Below are 23,805 nucleotides of genomic sequence, written 5' to 3'. Positions count from 1 at the left end.
TAAAAGGTCTTAAAGGTCTTATATTTAGAAATGGAGTACATGAACATTTCGCACCTGACACAACTTGTACGGCAGAATCACCATGACAAAGATAGAAAGTGAGATGGTTCACGACACATGACAAAAGAATCACAAGTTCACCGTCCCCCTAAACTACACCCTCACGGAGACACCGGCTCCAGTGCTCTACGCCATTCAATCGGTGATGCCAGAACTTCATGACCACACTAGTCTACATTCATCTAAAATTAGGGTCGTCTCCTGTAATCTGGAGATTCTTACGAGCACTGGAATTTCCGGTTACACCAAGACTACCTCTTATAACATCATGGTGGTTAATCATGTTGCTCCATTGATGGCCCTCATTTGTGCAGCCAGCCCCGCAGCAAGAGACGGGGGTAAACTCCTCAAGGTATCACCATGATCCTTATCGCCCTCCTCCGGAGGTTGATCAGGTGTCACCACAGGAAATAGTGACTCCACATCCTCCAACGTCAGAGCAAGCTCGTCTTTGAAGTTTTTCAACCTGCGGTTGATCGTGGAGTAGACAGCTCTGCCCCTGTTCATTTTATATACGCTGTCTTCTATTGTTTTCTTCACCTGGACACCAGTAGTTCTTTGGTTTTTTTCTCTCCAAGAACACTTTCAATGAAATAAATGAGCATAGAATGCAGTGGCTTACTATAAACCGGTGAATGAATGTGCTCTTGTCTTGCCCAATTCTATGGATCCTACTGATAGCTTGTGCCTCCGCTGATGGGTTTAGTAATGGCTCCAGTAGAATTACATGCTGTGCTTCCAGTAGATTCAGACCGTTTGCACCATGCTGAATAGGCATTAGCAATACTTGAACATGCCGCATTTTGGAAACTGCCTTCTTCGCTTTCTTTCCATTTATACTGGATGTCAGGCCTTTAAATTGACAGAGCGCCAATTCTGATTTCCTGAAGGAAAATGAACTTGCATTAAGCAACTGGCATTGTCCATAAGATCAGTAACAACTAGCAACACAACTGGAAGCAGAACAAGAGAAACGAAAAGAAAAGATGACTTCAAGATATCTAATACTCCCTCCGTAAACTAATATAAGAGCGTTTGAATCATTACTTTAGTGAGCTAAACACTCTTATATTAGTTTACAGAGGGAGTATCATAATAAAATTACTGAGCTCGGCAGTGAGACAAATAATTAAAGCATGTATGGCCTGGGTTACACTTATCTCACCTTCCGCCTTTCATCCGAGCATAACATACATTGTTAGCAGCAAGGGAATGCTCTAATACATCAAGGACATCATTCCAACTTGAAAAAACAAGTATTTTGGCTGCCCCATCAGTTGAAGTGATCTTCAAAATTCTTCTTGTCACAGCTTCAATCTTAGTCCAAGTAAAAGAACAAAAAGATTTCATTAGTTATCAAATCTAGCTTGAACACGTATGTACTAATTAGACAAGCCTGAGTTGGACAGCTTGGTGAGGTACATGGCCTATGAACCTGTGATTCCGCTTGTTGTCACAGCTCCAATCTTAGTCCAAGTAAAAAAGAACAAAAATATTTGGCAGAGTAATCGTACCCAACTTGAACACATAGTTATTAATTAAACAAGCCTCAGTTGGACAGCTCCATGAGGTTCATGACATATGAACCTGCGATTCTGTTTTGTTTTTTCTTTAAACCCAGGCTCAACTCCTTTCCATTGCTCATAATGGAAATACAACAGTTCATGAGATTCAGACAGAAGGAAACAACATGTGATTCTGCTAAAGTTTATATAACAGCATGTGCATTGCTTAGCACGAACTCTATTCCCTGAACACAAATATGAAGTGCATCTGGGTAACAACATCTAGAAACTGAGGTTATGGATAGATTTGTCCAACTTTTCAGATAAATCACTTTTTACGCAAAATCGCAGATAAATTAATTGCAGAACCAAATCATGTACTTGGCCTAGAATTAAGTAATAAGCAACTCAGTCTGATAGAATGGTTAGTGCAAAAGGCTACTCCCTCCGTTTCAGTTTATAAGTCCTGCACGTGTATTTAGGTTGTCAATTTGACCAATTTAATGAGAGACATATATTACAAAAAATATATCATTAAAAAATTTAGATGTTCTATTTTCTAATGATATAATTTATATGTTAAACAATATATTTTATATAAGTCAAATTAACGACCTAGATACACGTGTACGCCTTATAAACTGTGACGGAAGGAGTACTTCTTGTTGCACCCAGGCATTAACTGTCGCCTTCCGTATTAAGTTATTACAAACGGGCAAACAAGCAGAAATTATAAACTTGAAACACGCAACAGTAGAACGGTCATAAGTACGCACATTAAATGAAACCTTTGTTCCATATGAGCCTTGGACAGAAATAGCGGCTTCTGTCGAATCATCAGCTTGTTTATCAGCATTTTCACTCTGTTTCCCAACCACAAAAGCAATACTCTCAAGATATGTACGTTGACGGCATGTAGGGCACATAATCCACTTTTTGTGCTTCCCAGCAGCTCGATCTGTCAGACACAAACAGCCTGAAAAGAACGAGATAGATTTAGTGAAGGCAAAGAGTTCATTATATATCAAATGGACATATGAGATGAATAATCAATGATTTGCCAAGACATTACATCAGGGTTGCAATTTTCACAAAAAAGGCATTGCGGTTGGATTTGCAAAAATGAAGTCCATAGTACAGCATGAAGGCAAACACGTTGTAAACAGCCAATAATAGAGGAGCAGAAGCATTAACTGCACCAGCTAATGTATACTTCAACCAAGGTAAACTTAAGCAAGATTACATACAGTATCACTCGTAAAAAAATAGATAACTGGGGTACTCACACTTGCAGCACATGGAGTGGCCACATTGGAAAACCATTTTCTGCTCGAGAATTTTCTCCTGACAAACTGGGCATGGTTCATTGCTAATCTCAGAACCAATTTGCTCTGTGGCAGGGAAGGAAGTCATTGTAGCAACAATGTTGCCTGTCTTGGGCAGCATCAATCCCTAAAAGTAAAGGGAAATGCAATCAGCATTTACAAAAGAACTCGCTGAAACAGAGTATCAAAACATATAAGTAGATTAAAAATAAAATAATTCAGGAGTTATCCAGATTGAAAATAGTTCTGTTTTCGGGAAGACATGATGGCAGACCATAATATCAAGTTGACAGCAGGGCAGTAGTAGTGATTATGTTACCTTCAAGTACCGGAGTTGTCCTCTTATACGAGCTAAAGATGTTAAGAGCCAAGAACTTGTCACTTGTGAACTGTACGTTGTATGGAATAAGCTCTTCTCTAGTTACAATAGTGACAGCACTGGGCTCATCATCATTCTCTTTGAGCTGCAGCCGTGAGATAGACATCTTGATCTCGTAATGAGCACGCAATAATTGGTTCTGAGCAATTGACAGACTCCTTGCAAGAGAAAACTCCTTGCGCATAGCCTAAATTAACAATCATAATCAGAGAATATCCTAGCCCGGGATATTTTTTGAACCTTTCAAAATTGAACTAAATATACAGAACTAAGCAAGCAAGATTTTAAGCTTTGACATATGGCAAGATTCCTAAATGATGGCTAATTGGAATGGACTTTATCTCCCCTTGATGTTTTCTCAGATATTACCAAATGCAATTGATCATCAAACAAGATGTAGCAGGTTTTACATGGTAACAGGCTCGGTAGTACTGGCTGAAAACAAGTGTTCTTTCTCTGATAAAAAATCATGACATGACCAAATATCTCTACTATTAAAGGGGGATCTGCCGTCGTCGTGATGGTTGACCACGACAGACCCCCTCGCTAGCACTTCCACCGATTTTTTCCATCCCTCCATAAACCAAGCGATTAACCAGACGATTAACGAGACCAAGCGATTAAATACGTGCTTCCCTTGCAGCCTCGTAGATACCCACGTCCTCCCGCTCCCTCCCACTGATTTTCTTCAGTTAGCGTGCGAAAACCGGTTCACTCAACGAAAAAACAAAACCACGTCCTAAGTCCCACGACGCATACCTCCCACCCCAAACCAAACCCAACTCCAACCAACCCGAGCTCTGCCAACCCCCAACCCCGTCGCCGATCCCCCCCCCCCGACGGCCTCCTCTCGGGTCATAGACTCGCCGCCGACCAACTCGCCCTACCCCCGCCAGCGAGCTCCTCCTTCTACCCCCACCCACCTCTTCTCTCCTACTATCCAGCAGATCTAGCTATCTAGCCCGACGCCATGGCGACCACAGGACGACCTGACCTCGGCCATGGATGGCGCGGATCAAATCCACAGGAGGTGGATCCTCCAAGACCTACCTTCTCCTCTTTCTTCTTGTGGATGTCTTCAGTTTCCTTAAGTCTGATTCGTTTTTGTGTTTATTTTCTTTTTTTGCATCTGGTCCGGTCAAGGAGCAAGACGCCATGGCAGGTAGCCAAGGAGGAGGCCAGCCATGGCGACACCGGATCTGGCAGCCACGGTCACCAGCGCCGTCGACCAGGCTTGGCGGGCCTCGATGGGGATCACATGCGTTCCCACAACCGCGAGCAGCGCGCCTCTCCTTATGCTGATCAACTACAGCGCGGCCGAGCTATGGGACATTGATCGATCTGGCAGCGAGAGCACGGGCGGTCGCGGTGCTGAGTACTGAGAACAAGCTCGGAAGAGGAGGAATCAGCCACCATGAGGACCTTCTTCAATAACACTACTCGGGCCTCCAGCAATGGGAGGTTGGGGATATATGAGACGTGTCCTCTCTGCTTCCAGTAATGATTTTGTGTGATTGTTTGTTTTGAAATATATTAGGCAATGTTATTTCTTCATGTTATTAGCTGCCCATGTGAGACGTGAGCCAAAGAATAGCGACCATGCACAACCCTACACAGCGCCACTCGTTGTCATCCTGTCAGTCAAGTAGGCACAGCGGCCGGCTGCTCGTCACCTCAACCATGGAATCAAATGGGTGGGTGAGGTCTTTTGCCCCTTTCACTTCTATATATACGAGATTGTTCTTACTTGTTACTCCAATGTTTTAATTAGTATAAGGGTGCAGCAGTTGTTCTACTCATTAGTTGATCCATCTAATATAGAATCAATATTTCATATTGCCCCTCATGTCCCCCTTTTTTTATCGCACAATTCAGCAAAAAATCTTTTTGGGCGTATCTTGCCAAACTGAACTAATAAATTCAAACCAAAGACTGGAAGAAAATAAACCTACTCATACAGCAATCAGAACATAGAGTTATGAATATGCTATTTTATTTTTGCGTACTTTTGCACCATCAATTATCAGTTGCGATCAATCAGTTCACTAATATAGGTTCTTGTTGATCTTGGTCGCCGTTTCCAGTTTGCCATGTCATCTTGCTCATAATGCAGTTAACTAATTTATTTCGTTTGAAGCATCATTGATCATTCGATCCTTCTGTACTCTCAATGAACATGGAAGATAGAGCGATGAAACTTCCCGTATTTTTTGTTTGTTTATGCATGTCTGTTTTTTCTTGTTATCATTGTCATGACAATGACAGACTAGGATTTGCTGATGTATTTATTCATCCATGTTAACCACTAACCCAGAGATTTTTTTTCGAGAAAACGCAAAAAGCCTTTGCGTTTCATTGCATTGAAAAGGGAGGGGGGAACATCCTCCTAAGAGGCCAGTACATCAGTGTTACAAGCGGATCAATGGACGTCCCAGGAGGAAGGCAGGGTGACTCGAAGCCCTTTGGCTCCAAACTTAGCCCAATTTCTGGACTCGTCCTTTATCGCAGCGTCTAGCTCGACTAAGGAAGGGGTTACATGGTCGAATACACACGCATTTCTATGCTTCCAGATCATCCAAGGGACCAGGAGCGTTACGGAGGCCAACGCTTTGCGGAGCAGTGGAGGCGTAGCATCACGAGCCCGCAGCCACCAGTCGTGGAGTGTGGCGTCCTGGTCGGGCACCGGCGACGGGAGACGCAGCCAGGACATGATGCCGTGCCAGGTCTGTCTCGCGAATGGGCATGCGAGCAGCAGGTGATGCATGGATTCTGGCTCTTGATCACATAAGAGGCACCGAGGGTGGTGAGTGAGGCCATGGCGGGCGAGGCGCTCCGCAGTCCAACAGCGGTCCTGGCTGGCTAGCCAGTGGAAGAATCTGACCTTCGGCGGGGCCCAGCCCTTCCATATCAGCTTCCAGGGGCGACTAGTGATAGATCCGTGGAAGGTGGCCTGATAGCAAGATCTAGCTGAGTAGCTGCCATTGGCTGTCCATTTCCAGATCAGCTGGTCTGGCTCGTGGGAGAGGGTGACGCGGGACACCAGCATCCAGAGTTGGAGGTACTGCCCAATCTCCTGGAGGCCAAGGGTGCCGCGGATGTCCCGCGCCCAAGCATTGCCGTGAACGCCTGCCGCCACCGTCCGGGAATTCCTGCGACTCTTGGGGATGCACATGTACAGCGCGGGCGCATGCTCGCGGATGGAGAGGCCGAGCAGGCATCGGTCCTCCCAGAAGAGCGTTGTGGTTCCATCTCCGAGCTGCATGGTGGTGGAGGCGTGGAAGAGGCCGTGCTCCTCGGGGGTGAACTGCATGTCCAGGCCATGCCAAGCGCGACCAGAGTCCGTCCGCGAGAGCCATAGCCATCTAAGCCGAAGGGCTAGCCCCGTGCGCTCGAGGTCACGGACTCCCAAGCCACCAAACTCGATCGGACGGCTTACCCGGTGCCAGTTCACGTGGCAGTGCCCTCCATGAGCTGCCTGGCGTCCTGCCCAAAGGAAGCCTCGCTGAATCTTCTCGAGCTGCTTCAGTGTTTTTTTCGGGGGGGTGAGGGCGAGCATTTGGTGCGTGGGAATGGCGCTTAGCACCGATTTGACGAGCGCCAGTCGCCCAGCTTTGTTCATGAGCCACGCCTTCCACGACGGGAGGCGGCCTGCCACCCTGTCGACGAGTGGTTGCATCTGGGCAGCGGAGAGGCGGCGTGTGGAGAGGGGGGTGCCCAGGTATGAGATGGGCAGGTCCGCCGTCTGGCAACCCAGGGTCTCCAGCACTGTGGCGATCGTCTCGTCCCCATGCAGTGCCGTGGCGGAGCTCTTTCCGTAGTTTACGTGTAAGCCTGAGGCGGCACCAAAGACTCCCAGGATGCCCTTCACTGCCCTGACCTCACTGGTCGTGGCGTGACAGAACAGCATCACATCATCGGCGTATAGTGAGATGGCCGGCACCTCTCGACGGGGGTGGAGGCTCCGAAGGATGCCGGTCTGGAGCGCTCGTTGCATGAGGCGACTGAGGGTGTCGACGGCCAGGACGAATAGCTGCGGAGACGTCGAGTCACCTTGGCGCAGCCCGCGGCGGTGCCATATCGGTGGGCCAGGCACTCCGTTGAGAAGGACCCGGGTGCTGGCCGAGGAGAGCAGAATGGCCAGCCACTCCCGGAACCTTGCTCCGAACCCATATTGGCGCAGGGTCTCGAAGAGGAAGGGCCAAGATATGGAGTCAAAAGCCCGGGTGAGGTCGAGCTTGAGCAAGATTCTCGGAGCTCCCAATTGGTGCAGCAGCCTTAGAGATTGCCGGACTAGGACGAAGTTGTCGTGGAGGGTGCGCCCGGCAATGAATGCATTCTGATATCGGCTCACCAGGGAGTCCAGCTTCGGGGCTAAGCGCAAGGATAGCACCTTCGCGAAGAGTTTCGCCACGATATGTATCAAGCAGATCGGCCGATAGTCATTCAGCCTGTGGGCGTCGGCGCGCTTCGGCAGCAAGGTGAGCAGCGCTTGATTCAGCCTGTGGAATCCACGCCCTCGCAGGGCGTATAGCAGCTCGAAAACCTCAAGAACTAACCCAGAGATTAGCTAGACGGAGTCAATTCTGAATCTTGTTTGTAGTTCTTTTAGGATCAGTATTTAAATTTAAATGAAACAACTAAGAACTGGAGTTGTACGTAACTTTAAATTGACATGAAAAACGCTCTGAACTGGTGTTGTATGTAATATTAAATTGGCATGCCATGTGCACTATGAGGTGGAGTTGTTCAAATTGACATGATAGATACACTTGTGATGAAACATTTTCTTTAGGCACCACATTAATCTGTACTTGAATTCTATGTCACACTCTTGTGGCCCATGGAAAATCTGACTTATCCCTCGCTTGAATTGTGGTGCTCACAGTATACTGATATAGTTCTTCGAGTTCACCATGTAATTCATTGTCGTACATACTTTGAGTTCACCATGAACCAAAATTCGCATAAAACATGATCCGGATCATGTCCAGCGTCATGGCCTCCAGATAGGTGAACCAGGGTCGTAGTGAGGTCATTCTTCACCAATCTACTCTATTGCTATCTTTGGGCGTATATATAGCTCCTCTTCCTGGATTTCTCGATTTCTTTTTAAGGAATGTATTCATCTGTGTCTCTTGCCATCAACCTATTTGGCAATCTTTCATTAGTTATTTAATTTTGTACTATCCTTCTTAAACTCTCTTAGAGATGTTTTCCTGCTATGATAAATTACTCGTTCAGGTGGGGAAATCTTCCCGCCCGTGCAAAATTCAAAAAACAAATTACCCGGTTGTGCTCAGTTTAGGATACAAGGGACTTTGTATGCTAATGTGCTTTCTTTGTTATCCCTGGAGTTTTAAGAACAAAGCATGAGGCAAATGCTGATAAATAATAATGTTGGTGTAGTGCCTTTCTCCGAAACATATAAATGTACTTGTCAGGATCTACAAAAAATAAAGCTTCTTTTTTCTGCTATACAAGCGCCTATGTACCTTACATATTCTTTTATTAGCATACAGTTCATCAGTGTTGCAATTGATGGCAGGAATACTACTAGAGGATCATAAGAAGGGGAAAGGATAAGGGAGAAGGGGACTCTACAAAGAAAGGACAAGAAGATGGCCGTGAAAAATAAGTAGCTGGAGAACAAGAAGCTTATTGTTGACTTCCTACAGAAAATATCATAACACGTGAGAAAATTGCTGGTGAGAACATCACGCGTGTTCTTATAGTTTTTAAATGAAAAACTTGTGTGTTCATCTCCTTTCGACTAGAATAGTAGATAATTGGGCATAGATATTTAAGAAGGCTTAGTGCAATTAATCCCTTTATCTTGCATTACTTTACGCAAGGATTCGATTATTGGAATAGGAGAGCCCAGGAGTAAAACATCAAGGCTCTGTATTATATTGTTGGCCAAAGTTTATAGATATGCACATATACTGATCTATTTATATTTACAACACTTGAGATGTTTGACTTGGTAATGCTACAAATCAGTATTTCTACTTCTAGAGAAATGTATGTTAGTTTTCCGAATAGGTGCTATTGTTAGTTGGGGGGGGGGGATAAAGCTCCTTACCTGATATCTTAGTTATATCAGCTAAACTGCAATGGGTCCAAATGAGGAGGCTTGACTTACCTCATCGACAGAATAATTGTACATAAAACAAGAAGACAACAAATATTGGTAAACATGAATGTTCTCAACAAGGCTACATGATGAATGTTCACAGCACTTTGCTGAAAAGATTCCACGTCTGGGAAGGCTACATGATGAGTCTTCTTAATTGAAGTCAAATGTAGATAAATCTGAGACGATAAAGTTTTGTTTTGACTTTGTGTTATGCTTCTTTAGTTAATGAAGTTATGCTCTATGCTTCTTTAGGTTAATATATTCTTGAGGGACTCAACGTCTCTGAAGAGTTGATAAATGTTGACTAAGATAAATAAGATTGTTTCTCGTTCATGATGGGTTGAAGGTAATTCTGTAGCCTCTTAATTTTTTTCTTAATTTGCATATGTGCATCACCTACGAATCGTGTGTTAGTGTAACTGTGTGTTAGTGTAACTTAGCAGAGTCCTTTACTCTCGAACAATGTCTCAGTCTGTCTTCATATAATCCATGAGATACTGTAAAAGCAAGTGTACAAAGAAAACGTTGTAAATACAAAGTAATACTCCATCCGTTCCAAAATAAGTGTTGCAAAATTTGTACTAAGTTAATACAAATTTTATACTACATCAACGACACTTATTTTAAAACGAAGGGAGTAGAAGACAACAAATCAGAATTTTCTATTGGGTTGTAGAGAATCAAGTTCAGGTGTTAACCAGTCACATGCATGCATCAATGCATCAATCAGATGTACCTTTATGCCATCGATCTTAGGTAAGGAAAATGGAACAGTATAGGCATAAATTTCTGCATACTATCAAAAGGCGTTGCATCACTCACAAAATATTCCTTAATATGTACTTTTTTATATGCAGAAAACAACTAATGATCGCAAAAATAAAGTACTGATCAATCAGTATGTAGATCGGAAAACCAATCTTGAACTCTGGGAATTTGAAAATAAAATATTCTAGATGATTGTACTATGTGACTGGCTGTTTACTCTTTCCCGTCTGATTTTAATTAGGTGTTTATGATTTCCCCTGCAAATTAAATATATATTTCTATTGGATGGAAGGGGGTAGGTTTTGATCAAATTCGAACGCAAGGCTTTCGCTGATGTTTGGCTGATTTATGCTTGTTTATATGCTTTTCTTCCAGAAGTCGCCTAGGACGTGGAGCTGATCGGAACTGTGTCCTCTACAAGATATGGGAAGATTTGGGTATTAGGGATTAATTTTTTCTGTAGCATGATGTTGGGCACCATGGAGTCACAGATGGATCAATACGAGATTATGGAGCAGATTGGATCTTCCCGTCAGCGAAGTCGATCCTCCACAAGGGCTTCTCTGTGCTGGTGCGCTCTGCCGTCGGCCTCTCTTCCCATCGCTCAGGCACGCACCGACCAATCATTGACCAACAGTGGAGTGTGCGAGGAGTCTCCAGACGCGCGCTACAGGCTATAGCCTTAGGTTTGGTCTTCTCTTCTAACTTAATTGTGTTTAGACAATTCCATTATTGGTAGTTATCACGAGGGATCCGTCATATGTGGATTAAGTATTTGCTATTATAGGATTTTCATCCGTATGGTGCTCAATTAGCATATAAGGCAACCTGTACATCGGCAAAAAGGCGTTGGGCGCTGAATCCCGTCCTCGAGAAGGCTTAGGAAGATAAGTAGACTCCCATGAGGTGAGTATCATCAGGTAAAGCTAGGTTATGAACAACGTCAACTCATATGGGGATGCCAAGGAGATCAATTGGATTCGTTTATCCATTAAGGTAATCTTCATCCTTTAGATATTGCTGCACGACAATATCTTTTAGTGTCGCTATTATTAGAAAAAAATTCCCAATGTACACACTGTATTTGCCAATGTAACAGCATGATTAATCTCAATCTCGGACGATGCATTATTTTCTAAATATAATCAAACATCATCAGATATATATTTTGAACAATCAACTGAACATGCTACCAAGTACCAACAGGAAAAAAAACATACTTGCATTTTCTTAGATGGTATATAGAACCTTAATACTAATTGTGGGACTGCTGACCACTATGTATATTCTAACAGAACTACGTGGATGGTAATATCATTAGAGAAACATGAAAGAATTACAATGGCTGTTAATTTGCTCGAAGTGAGTATAAACTAAATGATGCTTCGTATAGCTTTATACTTCTATGATGCAAACTTATGTATTCTGGAGGGTTTTTTTCCTACGGAACTCTAAAGTATGTGGTTGAAGTAAATCTACAGTCCGAGAAAGAATTTGCATATTCAGAAGGACTGCAATCTGGTGAGACAACACAATTTGCACGACAGCAGACAAAGCTTCACTAGAGAGTTCCGCATAGGGATATGCTATTTGCAAATCTGAGGTTCTTTCTGGGGACGAAGCAATACTTATTGAGGCGGTATTAAAAATTTGATCATTTTGTTGTAGAATCAAAATGCTAATTAGATAAGCTCTTGCCTGGTTGAATCTATGCCAATCGTTCAACATCTCCTTTTTATCACAGGGCCCCGAAGGTATTATTAAAAATTTGTAAATCAATAGTAGAGTGTCAAACACAGATGCTTTCAGCCATCTGGTAGATGAAACTGGATTGTAAAAATGGGTACTTTATTTTCAAATGGAGGCTTCTGTGCGCATATCAAAAGTGCATGTATAAATTAGTATCATTTCGCCTCCGCATTGAGCTTATAATTGTTTTCTGAATAATGTGTCATATTTTGATTTCTGTCAAAATGACCATTGCTATGTTCTTTCTAGACATTTTGTATGTTGCCTATGGCGACAATAATTTTATTTTTTGGGGGATTTGATTGTGCTCTCTGCGCTATCAGGCCTATGTATCTATATGGTGGGTGATAGTTTATTTTTTTAATAATGTAAGCTCTCAATTTCCATTTCTTTTGAAGGGTACATTATGAGCACATAAACTTCTCTGACAATCAAATTGCACATATACTATTTTATTTTGGTAGTGTGCTGCCATAAGCACTCATCAAAGCAGTAGAGCTATTGCACAATTCTTTCCCCACTTATGCCTTTTTACACTTTTATATGCGTACCCTCTTCTTTTATTTTTGATGACATTCATTCTTGTCTTTGAAGTCTTGATGTGTGAGAAACTTCTTCCGCGGTGAAAAGACATTTGATGAGCCGGGGTGTGTCACATGTTCTCACAGCTTGCGTCATCAATCAAGGTGGGCATCAGTCAATATTGAGCTTCACGAGTACATCCTCAAGGTTGATGTCCGCTCTTGACACGTCACTAAGCTGCTACTTTTTTTGACAGATTGGCAAGGAGACACGTGGGTAGGAGAAAAGGAACCGGAAGAGCATGGGAGAGGAAGACGTCGAACTCGTGCATAACATAAGAACCTTTCAGACAAATTTCACTATGTTCTTTTTTGCTACTATAAGTTGATAACCTAAATTGGGCTCAAGCATTTACATATTCGGTGTGATGGTAGTATTCATCATGGTCTTATGTTAACCAACCATGTTGGTTGTCCTACTTAATGCGCATGTCAATCCTAACTCATCACATTGCTCAAGATTTTCAATCATGCTTGGAGCTTTGATCTTCAACTATACAAAATCGGAAAACATGTCTAAGGCTCAAGGTAATGCTGAAACTTGGAGTTTATCCAAATCATATGCTTTTTGGGTTGTAAGAGCTTAGACTATCTATTGCATTCATCTTGGCTCTAAATTTTCAGTTTGTATTTGTCCATGATGAAGGCACAACGCACATTGTGCTTGATTTGTTAAGCTTTTTTTGTTCTGAAGGATGTTAAAGGGTTCCTCCTGGGTACCAAGAGTTCAACCTTGAAGTCAAGTCGTCTCTTCGCAGAGAAGTGCTTGAACGCAGGATGCTCCTCCCGAGTCATTTGACAGATATAACAATAGGATTTTATGAAAAGTAACCTGAAGGTCAGATGTGTTTTGTAGTAACCATACCTCTTCTGTTTTTTCCTTTGTGATTGGGAGTATTATATGTTGTTTCAGAGGGTCTATATTTCAGAAAATAAGATTTTGTTCTTTCGTTTCCGTACTCACCACAGTTCACATTTCCTTTCAATTTGTCGTGAGAGGCACTGCTTAAGTTTTATTTCAACTAATTGGTCGCAAAAAAAGAGATTAAAATAATATTTTGAATCGATAAAAACATAATACGTACATATATATGAGGGTTCAAACACGATTGTGAGAAAAAATGTGACAGGAAAGGAAGGGTAAAGAGAAAGATATAATGTGAGGAGGGAGTGGTTAAAGAAATACAACCATGCCTATGAAGAAAGAAGCGAAAGAAAATAATTAATTTTTTATTATAGCAATTGAAACAATCGTGCTTCGCTATGTCTTATGTTCATCCGTAGCAACGCACGAGCATTAAACTATATTAGTGAACTGATATGTCATTGTATGAGCTGATATGTCATTGTATGAGCTGATATGTCATCATCAGTACCCGTAATGAGTTTGAAAACATCCAAACAATCCGTCTGGATGACGATCGGCATGGTAGTCCACTCGATAGCAATGGAAATTCCTTCCATACATGCAGCAATTTCAGACTGAAGTCCAGACGCACAATGTCTAAGCTCACGACAGGATGAATAGATACTGGACGTATTTTGAGTTGAGGACTAGCGACAATCTTCCCTTTGACATGATCAGCATGTGGGTCGTTTTGCAGGGCCAACAAGGAAGATATGTAGCTCAAAAGGAAGGGCGTTGAAGCCTCAACTGTCGGCGGCCGATTGTCATGGATAATTTTGAAAGCTTGACTGCAGGGCCAACATGGTCGATATACTTGTTTACATTTTAAACTTCTTCCTAAACCCTTCACCCCCTCTGAGGCATGGATTGACGTGAAGCATGAGGCAAATTTATTGCCCTTTAGTAATAGAGATTACTTAGTGTGGGTTGCACGGATATATCACAAGTCCTCCTTGATTACCTATATTAATGTTTTCCCTTCACGGGTATCATTTCTTGTAGCAAACAATGAGAGCTCTCTAACAATTCTTTGCAGTTGGAAGAAATGCATACATAAGAAAGAAGGTATTGCGAGCCAGATGCACATGTAAAGATCGGACAAAGAAGTAGTGAAGGAAGATGAGGACCATTTTTTCTTGAAAAAGAAGAAGATGGAGACCATCATCAAACTTTACCTATTTGTGTTTCGGGTGGGACTTACATGGAGAGAAACGTAAATGATGGTCTCCAAGAATGGAGCAAAGTGGGAGAAATACATCGGAGTTTGTGAACATTTTTTATAGAAAGGCCAATTGGTTCAATCTTGGTCCTGAAACTTCACTCTATGATTTTGTAAATAAATGATATGGCATCCAATATTCATTTAGATTATTTTTTCACATGTCTTTGTGGTTCAAATTCCATTTGTTAGACAAGCATGTATTGTTGGAACTATCTTCAGTTTCTATGTATCATCATCGGATTTCGGTAAGAGTTCGAGCATCTTTTGTTTTCATTTTCCAAAACCAATATGTTTTGATGCATTTTCTTTGACCAGACAATGCCAATGAGTTGAGCTTAAGAAAATCACAAGAAGCATTTATTTGAATAGCCTGGTAGTCCGAAATCCAAGTAGTTCAAAAACGCACACCTACATATGAACATTACCAATCCATAAATCAACAAATGACAAGTATAGCAAGAGCTAGCTTATCACGTCATAGTGAAAATGTATGGATTGAAGTAGAGCTAGCTTATCACTTCATAGTGACAAGTATAGCAAAGCTAGAGCAAGGAGTGGTCTGGGAATAAAGAGGGCGAAGGAATAGCAAAGTTTGTCTTGTTGGTTCAACGAAAGAAACATTGTTATGTTGTCCCGTGGCAACGCACGGGCACTTAACTAGTCACTTTTAAAAGGAAAAGGTAATGCCTGTATAATATTCATGGGTTTCTTGTATTTGTTATTCCTTATGCTACAGTGGAATAATCCAAAGTGCTAGCATTTACTGATGGTCATTGAAATGACCATCATGCCAGAAGAGAAGGCGTCACTCTACAAACTATGACGTACCTCAAAAAGAAGTAAATGCTTCTTAGCAATTTCAACATATTGCTTTCCCAACTCTCTCCTTGAGTGGCTTAGGATAGCCCTTAGAGCAGTCTCGGTTTGAGAAGGGTGCCTGTAGACCTGTAAAGAGAGGCAGCATATAAAACTAAATGATGTGTTCTAAGCAGCATAATAAATGTTCTATAAAAACATAATAATAAAATAGATAAATAATTGAACACTTTTGATTCCTCTAAATGCCAGGTTTAACTGAAGATAGCTGATAGAAGAAGAAAAATTCTAGTTAAAAAGAAGTTAAACCAAATCGTATCTGACTCCCAATGACTTCTTTAGGCCCTTATCTCTACTACCTTATAAATTGGAGTTGGTGGTGACAAATTCACTCTCCCACCTCTATCCCAATCCCCATCATCCATCCTTCCATCTAGGACACACAGGTCCTCTTCGGTTTTGGCACAGCTCAGTCAAACCAACAAGCCACCGCATCAATCGTGTTTAGGATGGGACAATATTTCATAAGTAGTACTTGGTAAGACACAATATTTTTACTACGATAATAATCAGCCAGTCAATTCGCCAAGCAATTTTTCCCTGCCACCGCTCCTCCCCAATACCCATCCTCCATCAGCCACCCCACCCCAATATCCATCCTGCCAAGAGTTGTGACCTAGAGGCAGGCGGTCATTAGAAAACAGTGATGAATTTAGTCTAGAAAACTGTACGAACTAGAGTAGAGCGAACATCATGCTTATAGAGCACTAAGCGAGATAAAAGACACAGAAGAATGTTACAACAAAACATAGAACATTCCAAGGAAGATAAGACGTGGATCAAAATCATTTGTGGCAAGTTGCAACCCAGAAAATAACAATAAAGTGAAGAGATCAACCTCTTCAAATGATGCACTGAAATCTTTCTGTGCTATTAATAGCTTTGTAGTAAAAACTGATAAATATTTTTCTTTGAGTGTGTTGCATTTCTTTCTCAAGCAACCATCAGCAAAACACTCAGATGACGAGTGGCATCCAGTACGATTCTCTGCATCCAACTCCATGGATGCTTGTCCAGCAACATTTTTGCACTCAGAGGTTTCAGGACTACCAGCTGCCAAAACTGAGGCGATGTTCTCGGATATCTTATTTCGCTTTACACCACATCGATCTGAATCCGCATGGCTAGTTTCCTTTCTTTTACGTGTGCAGTTGACACCAAGAGATTGTATTTTTGGTGTGCATTCATGCAAATATTCGGAACTAGTTCTGAGCAGCTCCGCAAGATTGTGGTTGATATGAAGATTCAACAACGGGTCAACACGGAAATCATCAAAATTTTGGCGAGCTAAATCTAGTGCTTCTTTGTACAAAGATAGCTTCTTGGTTCTTTTGTTCAATGATAGCAATTCCAGCAAGACCATTCAGGGAAACAACAACTTTTCTAAGTTCTTCCTTCCCTTCAACTTTTGCTTTACCAATAAGAACCTGGATAGAAAAGGATCATGAAAATTTATGCACAAAATCACACAATTACACAAAAATAATTAGCTGCCAATTGGGGAGGTAAAAATAGTCGTTCACCTGCAAAATTTCACCCATGGACAGAGGAGTACGTTGCAGAGAGCAGAGACCAGAACTCCCCACTTGCGGATGGCAACAGGCCTGCCGAAGCTTGAGCAGTGGGGCTAGAAGTTTGGCAGTGTCGCTGTTGGAGAGGTACACATTTGATAAAGCATTTGAATCTACAAAACAACAAAAGGTTAAAGCAGTTTCAGTTTGTCTTTTTTAACAGAGAGGTGCCGGTAACTGTACAACAACTGAATAACATGTTTAACAGTGTTGTGAATTTGTGGTCATGAACAGCAACTGAATAACACCTTTAACACAGCCCTTCAGGGTGTATAGTACACGTAATTGCTTTGTTTGAGTGTACACATGGAAAAAGTAACTAAAAAAGGAAATTTCTGACAGAAACCATCTCATAGACATGACATTTAAGAGAAAAATAAAACAAGAAAAGATGCAGATCTTGAATCATTGCCTTGTATATTGCTGTCTTATAAGAAATGTCCTTCAGACTATAATTATTTCAACAATAAAAGAAAAGAAAAAACAGAGAAGAAATGGAACTTTTTAAATCCTGTCCCTGCAGTATGAATCTAGCAACCAGAAGCAGAAAATAATTGATATAGTGGACAAAATACCTGATGTTACTTCCCTTCTGTTCGCATCATTTCTTAAACGTTTAATAATTTCATGTGCATGGTCCATGCAAGTTGCATGCTGCTTCTGATAGAAATACTCTTCAATTGGGGAAAAGATGAGCCATGAGAAACGCTCTTCTTGTGGAGGCAGCTGTAATTCCCGCGAAACATGAATTTTAGAAGAGCGCCACATGATTTCCTTGAAGAACTTGTGTGTATAATTCATAGCTATCATATCTCCCCTCTGCAGTTCAATTCAATTCAATGAGGAAAAGGTGAAAAGGATTAATTGATCAAACATCTTGAGGAACCAATGTTGAAAAAAGATTCCATCATAGCTTCATTCATACTCCCTCCGTCCCGAATTACTTGTCGCGGAAATGGATGTGTCTAGACGTATTTTTAGTTCTGGATACATCCATTTCTGCGACAAGTAATTTGGGGAAGACGGAGTATAATGCTATGCCAAGCAACAAATTTGCACTAAGATTGGCATTCTTTAATCAGGTTTTACAGTTCTTCAAAGATGTTCATCATACATGCATGTTTTTGAATTATATGAACCTACAGATGAGTAATAATTACCTAACAGTAAAATTCATACCATCCTAGGTTTATAGGCACATCAATGACATGTGTGCAAGTTCTTATCAGTGATTAATATTTCTAAGAATGATAAATAGTACAGTATTATGTTTATTCTTTTGTCAATAGTTAGAGCAACTGTGGTATTGTGAAAGATGTATGAAATGCTTGCAGATACCACTGGCAGTCAATGTACCTCATATGGGTCTCTTATAACGTGCACCCACCATGTCAAATGGACTTGTTCTGAGAAAGCGTAGAAGGCCAAAAAGATCATCAAGCCTGCGTTGTATTGGAGTTCCTGTAATACACCAACGGTGTTGCGCATTTAGCCTCATCGCCATCTGAGTAACAGAAGTTTTGATGGACTCTACCATCTGAGCCTCATCCAAACAAAGCCGCCACCAGTGGACCCTTGTTAGGACAGTTGGAATGACAGGGTACCTAAGTGTGTAATAAGAGTTCAGTAGAAGTTAAGCCATAGTTATTTCCATATATTGAATGATTGGCGGGCCTAATGAGTTAAACCATGCAATGCATACAAGACTGCAAGTATTCAATGGAATACTCAAAGTAAAAAAACTAGGTCTCTTCTATTTCAGCTCTTATCAGTATACCATAATTATAAACAGAATAAAACGTCAAGTTAATTTATATTTTAATGCTGACATTTTCAGGTGTAGCAAGATTCCATATTCAGGTCATGCAAGACCAACAGATAAGTATTATAAATTCACAATTTTGAAACCCGAAAATGATAACTCAACACAACAAAACACAATATAAAGAGCACTCGTATAAAAAACAAAAGATAAAAGTGCGAGCATCCAACCCTGCCACCACCACCAGACGAACAGAGAACAGAGATCTTCTGGTGCTGCCCCTGCTTCCAAGTAACCATACGACCTGAAGTGTTATGACGAACGTGTAACACCCTGCGTCTCAAAGAGGCTAACCGCCCTGCCCAACATGGCAGGCCACGTATTCGCAGCATCTTGCTTACAATTTTGTCCTCACTTCATGTAGAAGGGTTTAAGCAGAGGTGCTATGTCTTGGGTCAACAAGGGTTATATGCAAGTGAAATGGAAATTAAACTGGAAATGTGATACTTAAGGTGGCAGGCACTCCAGAATGTCTAGAATAAAGAGGACAAAACCCCTTCTCAGTTAAAGACACATTAACTGAGGTGCAAATTGTCATATAAGTCAGCTTTCAAAATAACAGAATAAGTTGATCAAGTATGGCCAAGCTTTGGTGTGAAAATAAACATTACCTCTTCTGAAATCTGAATAAATGGTGATCGCTACAGAATGTCTAGAGCAAAGGGGAGTAGGGGACAACACCTCTTTCAGTTAAGGACGAATATTAACCAAGGATTCAGAATGTCGTATAGGTCAACTTTCAAAATAACAGAATATGTTGATCTTAAGTATGGCCAAGCTTCGGCGCGAAAATTAAACATTACCTCTTCTGAGATCTCAAGTAACGGCGATGACCACCATGCCGATCAAAATCATGTGATAGATCTTCTTTGAGGACATCATAAGTTGTCAAAACAACATCAGCAGTGCTTATTTCAGTCAGATCATTTCTTTGGTTAGAAGCTGAGTCCAAGTTCCTTGCACCTTCATAAATGCGAACGTCCAGAGATCCTGGCCTTGTGTGTCTAAGAGAAAAGGAACTTAACAGTCAGCACTATCAGCATATGCAGATAATCACTGACCAAAGGAGGTACCGATAAGCATTGAAATAATCAAGACTGGATAAGGCACTTGAAGCTTCAATTATACGCATTGGTTATACTACACTGGAATGGTCTAGCAAAATCTGTTGCACATGAACAAACTGTTCTTAACAGTTGAGAACTTCTTCCAAAATATGTAACGTATTTATTTTATTATGAAAAAACATTTTTTTTCATGAGCTATCTCAATTCCTACAGACACGTGAAAAGAATTTCAACTCAAAGTTGAATTTCTACAATGATCCGATTACAAGCAGTGAAGTGGAAGTTATGGGAGTGGCACGGTTAAAACAGAACAAAATCAACATTCTACGTTCCAATCGAAGAGATATGCATCCGAAATTAGGAAGGAATAATATATAGAATGGTCAAATGGTCATGCACATGCTTTAAGTTTTCCGGTAAGTTGTGTGGGTTCAAAAAGTCACTACGATACGGTCAAGACCAGCCTGGTGCAGTTCATCTCCTCTCTTACTAATTCCATCTCCTAGACTTGTATCACTAAAAAAACTTACTTTTATTTCCTTGTGCTTGTGGTTCTTGCAACTACTTCCCTGCCTGAGGGGGGGGGGGGGGAGGGGGGGAGGGGTTGTGATGACCAATACACCATGTAACTAGTCTGTAACAATTCTTGGTGTTAATATATGTCAGTAGAAGGGGAGCCTTGGCGCAGTGGTAAAGTTGCTGCCTTGTGACCACGAGGTCACGGGTTCAAGTCCTGGAAACAGCCTCTTACAGAAATGTAGGGAAAGGCTGCGTACAATAGACCCAAAGTGGTTGGACCCTTCCCCGGACCCTGCGCAAGCGGGAGCTACATGCACCGGGCTGCCCGTTTTTTTTAATATATGTCAGTAGGAGCCTTTCCTAGTGTCCTTTTTATCTTTAAAAAAAAACACTATGAACTTTGGAAAATGCAGGTCTGATATTCCTTCAAGAACTAGATACAATACTGCACACCTATTGTTTGGACAGGAGAAACCATACCGGGTAATCTCGGAGTGCCACTGTGCCAATATTGGTGACGGGCATACTATCAATGTAGCATGACTGAAAATAGTAGTTTGGGCTGCTTCAGCTAGTTCCAAGCACACTGCACAAATGTAGTTTTCTTCCGTCTCTGCAATAGAAAATTTGGCTCTCTTCTGCCTTCTACTTTTAGACTTCATGGTGCCTTCTTGATTCTTTGACAACACATCATCATCGTCAAAGGTTAAGTATTTCTTGGGTGAGTAACCAACACAATCAGCGTGTTGCCAAGCATCACAAGTGTCACATTGGACCCATATCCCCTTGTATGCAGAACTTCTACTTGCAGCCCCACAAACGCATTCAACTCTATCTCTTTTTTGCCTACTTACCAGATCTATTTCTTTTCTGGTTCTAGAGACAGAACAATCTGTGTAAAATGTGCTACGATGGGCAAAAATGCAAGCCAAAAGCTCGACCGTTTTACCCAAGCCCATTTCATCTGCAATTATTTAGCCAAAAAAAGGAAAATTAGTGATGACTATACTTAGTGCCCATAACATTAGTGCACTGCAATTATTTCCGAACACTTAGAATCAACATACCAGCCAAAATGCCCCCAGAGACATAAGGTGGAGAAGGCTCTGGTTGCAATGAAACACTTCCACTGCAAAGTGACAGATTATATGACACTGAACCATTCAAGGATGTTGAAGGAATGATTGCATTCCAAATCCAGAGCAATGGGAATAATATATTTTTGGAAAAAGAACAACGAGTAATAAGACAACAAATATGCACAACAAATAATAATATGCATAGGAGTCTAAGAAGTTTTCGATGACATATCCTAATAGCCTACAGCTATCCTAAATCAAGCCAAACATTGACACACAACAAAATCTCAACATACTTGACCACAAGCACACTTCTTTCCTTTGGGCAACGCTACCCAACATCACCACGCATAAAACCAAAATACCACTGATTTTCCTTACATAGTGATAAAAGTTCAAGGATAATTGATGTAAAGCCTAGTTTAGACTTTAAACATATGAACCTGCATTGAAGGAAAGAAGGGCAACGTCGGGGGAAAGTACAAGTGATGTGCATTGGACTTACTTGAAGGGATTGTAAAACATCCTTGAATCATTGCTAATAAAATCTATTGGAACACAATAAGGTGCATAATGAACATAGTCCTCATTGAGTGATGGAATAGTTGTATTTCCCTTTTCACGCTGAACCATCCAATTTGCTGCACGAAGTTGGTACGGTCTGAGATGAGGAAGTAAATCAGGAAGTTCATCTTCCAGCTGTTCTGCATCCCTATCAACAAGTAGTAAGAAAAAAGCATCATATAACAATAACAGTGATAAAGAGAGTGGTGCTATCATAATACATCTAACTTTGTTTTGTATGACTCGAGACCGCAGATAACCAAACATTTCCACCAAGCCAGCATATGTATGCCATACTGACAGCAGAAAATAGTTTTATTTTTTGGTGTGCATACTTTCACATACTTCTGGAAGTTCAGAGATAAAAGTTCAGAACAGTCGCCTCAACTGTTCCCTAATAACCAACACATGAGATAACGAGATGTAAGGCGCGTACATCGAAGGCTTAATGGCTTCATAGAAAGCAGCAAGATCAAACTGTGAGTCGCTCTTCGGGGTGAAGTCACACTCATCACCGCCGCCAATCTGTGGAACAAGACCATCCATCCAGTACATGACAGACGACATCGTGACCTCAGGGCGAACCCAAGCCATCACATTCATCAAACTCTTCCTCCATGGCTGCCTCGCGTCCTCCAGCAGCGACTCACACGCGCCGAAAGCCCGGCCCATCACCTCCACTCTGACCCGAAGCACCATGGTGGGCACCGAACCATCGCCAGAGCAATACTCCCAAACCCGCAGCGCGAAGAACCCCATGCTGACCAAATGGGCAAGGCCGGATACGCCTTCGTCGGGGCCATCGAAGCAGCCCGAGACAAACACGCCGCCTCCAAGCTCCTCCGGGTGGTACTCCAGCAGCACGCAGTCGGACGGCACCACGGGCCAGCGGCCCAGCCTGAACCCGCCCACCGGCGCGTCGCGCACCCGCAGGCGCAGCGGGTGCCTCTCCCCGTTCTCCTCCGACGCCCCTGGGCCGGCCCACTCGGATTCCCCGTCGCCGCCGAGCCTCACGTCGCAGAGGACCAGCTCGGCGAGGTCGCGGCGGTCGCCGTCGGCGGCGCCGCCCGCCTCCACGAGCACGTCCCTCCTCGCCTCGCCCTTGGCCGCGCGCTTCGATTTGGAGGAGCCGGCGCTAGGGCTCGGCGCGGCGGCGGCGCAGGTGCCGAGCCCCCTCGCCCGCGACGGCCGCGACTTGGTCCTCCCCATGCGGCGTCGGCGGCGTCCTCAGGCGGCGGGCCGCTGGAGCATTTGGGGCGAGGGTTTTGGCGCGCCGGAGCGGAATGTGGCTGGGCGGCCGCGAAATCCCCCGAATCCCTCGCGGAGGAGGAAGGGGTGGGGTTGGCGGGGGTTTCGGCGGAGCGGAGGCCGGCGCCGATGAGGTTGGATTTGGAGACTTTGCGCGGTATTTTTTCGCCCGAGGGAAGCGGGACGCGAGAGGGGTTTTGCACGGACGGAGATGGGTTGGGGAGGGAGTTAAATCTCGCCTAGCGCTTCTGCCATCCGTCGTGGCTTTTTGTAAAAAAGTCCCTCCGTTTTCGAGCATTCAACCCACAGTCCCTGATTAAGTGGAAAAACGTTTCAGATTTGCAAGAAAGCCCTTCGCCCCCGGATCGGATCCGCCCCACCGCCGCAGGGCAGCCCCTCGCCCCCGGATCGGATCCGCCCCACCCCA

General features: G+C 42.7%; 1 protein-coding gene across 1 annotated transcript; it reads right to left on the bottom strand.

Moving 5' to 3' along the window:
* On the bottom strand, positions 1-23,595 carry LOC123424704 (E3 ubiquitin-protein ligase SHPRH-like). The gene is given in 19 exon segments (XM_045108372.1): positions 1-600; positions 683-944; positions 1,226-1,377; positions 2,354-2,541; positions 2,852-3,017; positions 3,210-3,254; positions 3,256-3,456; positions 15,461-15,577; positions 16,347-16,824; positions 16,826-16,935; positions 17,032-17,192; positions 17,655-17,898; positions 18,436-18,469; positions 18,471-18,683; positions 19,705-19,905; positions 20,968-21,451; positions 21,555-21,616; positions 22,072-22,278; positions 22,567-23,595. Coding segments are annotated over 19 exon segments (4,359 nt in total). The 5' UTR covers positions 23,340-23,595; the 3' UTR covers positions 1-339.
* Positions 23,596-23,805: the final 210 nt, after the last annotated feature.

Source organism: Hordeum vulgare, chromosome 2H, assembly GCF_904849725.1.
Source record: "Hordeum vulgare subsp. vulgare chromosome 2H, MorexV3_pseudomolecules_assembly, whole genome shotgun sequence".
Classification (NCBI taxonomy): domain Eukaryota; kingdom Viridiplantae; phylum Streptophyta; class Magnoliopsida; order Poales; family Poaceae; genus Hordeum; species Hordeum vulgare.
The sequence above is the reverse complement of the archived record's forward strand: the minus strand, read 5'-3'. Positions and strand labels throughout refer to the sequence as shown.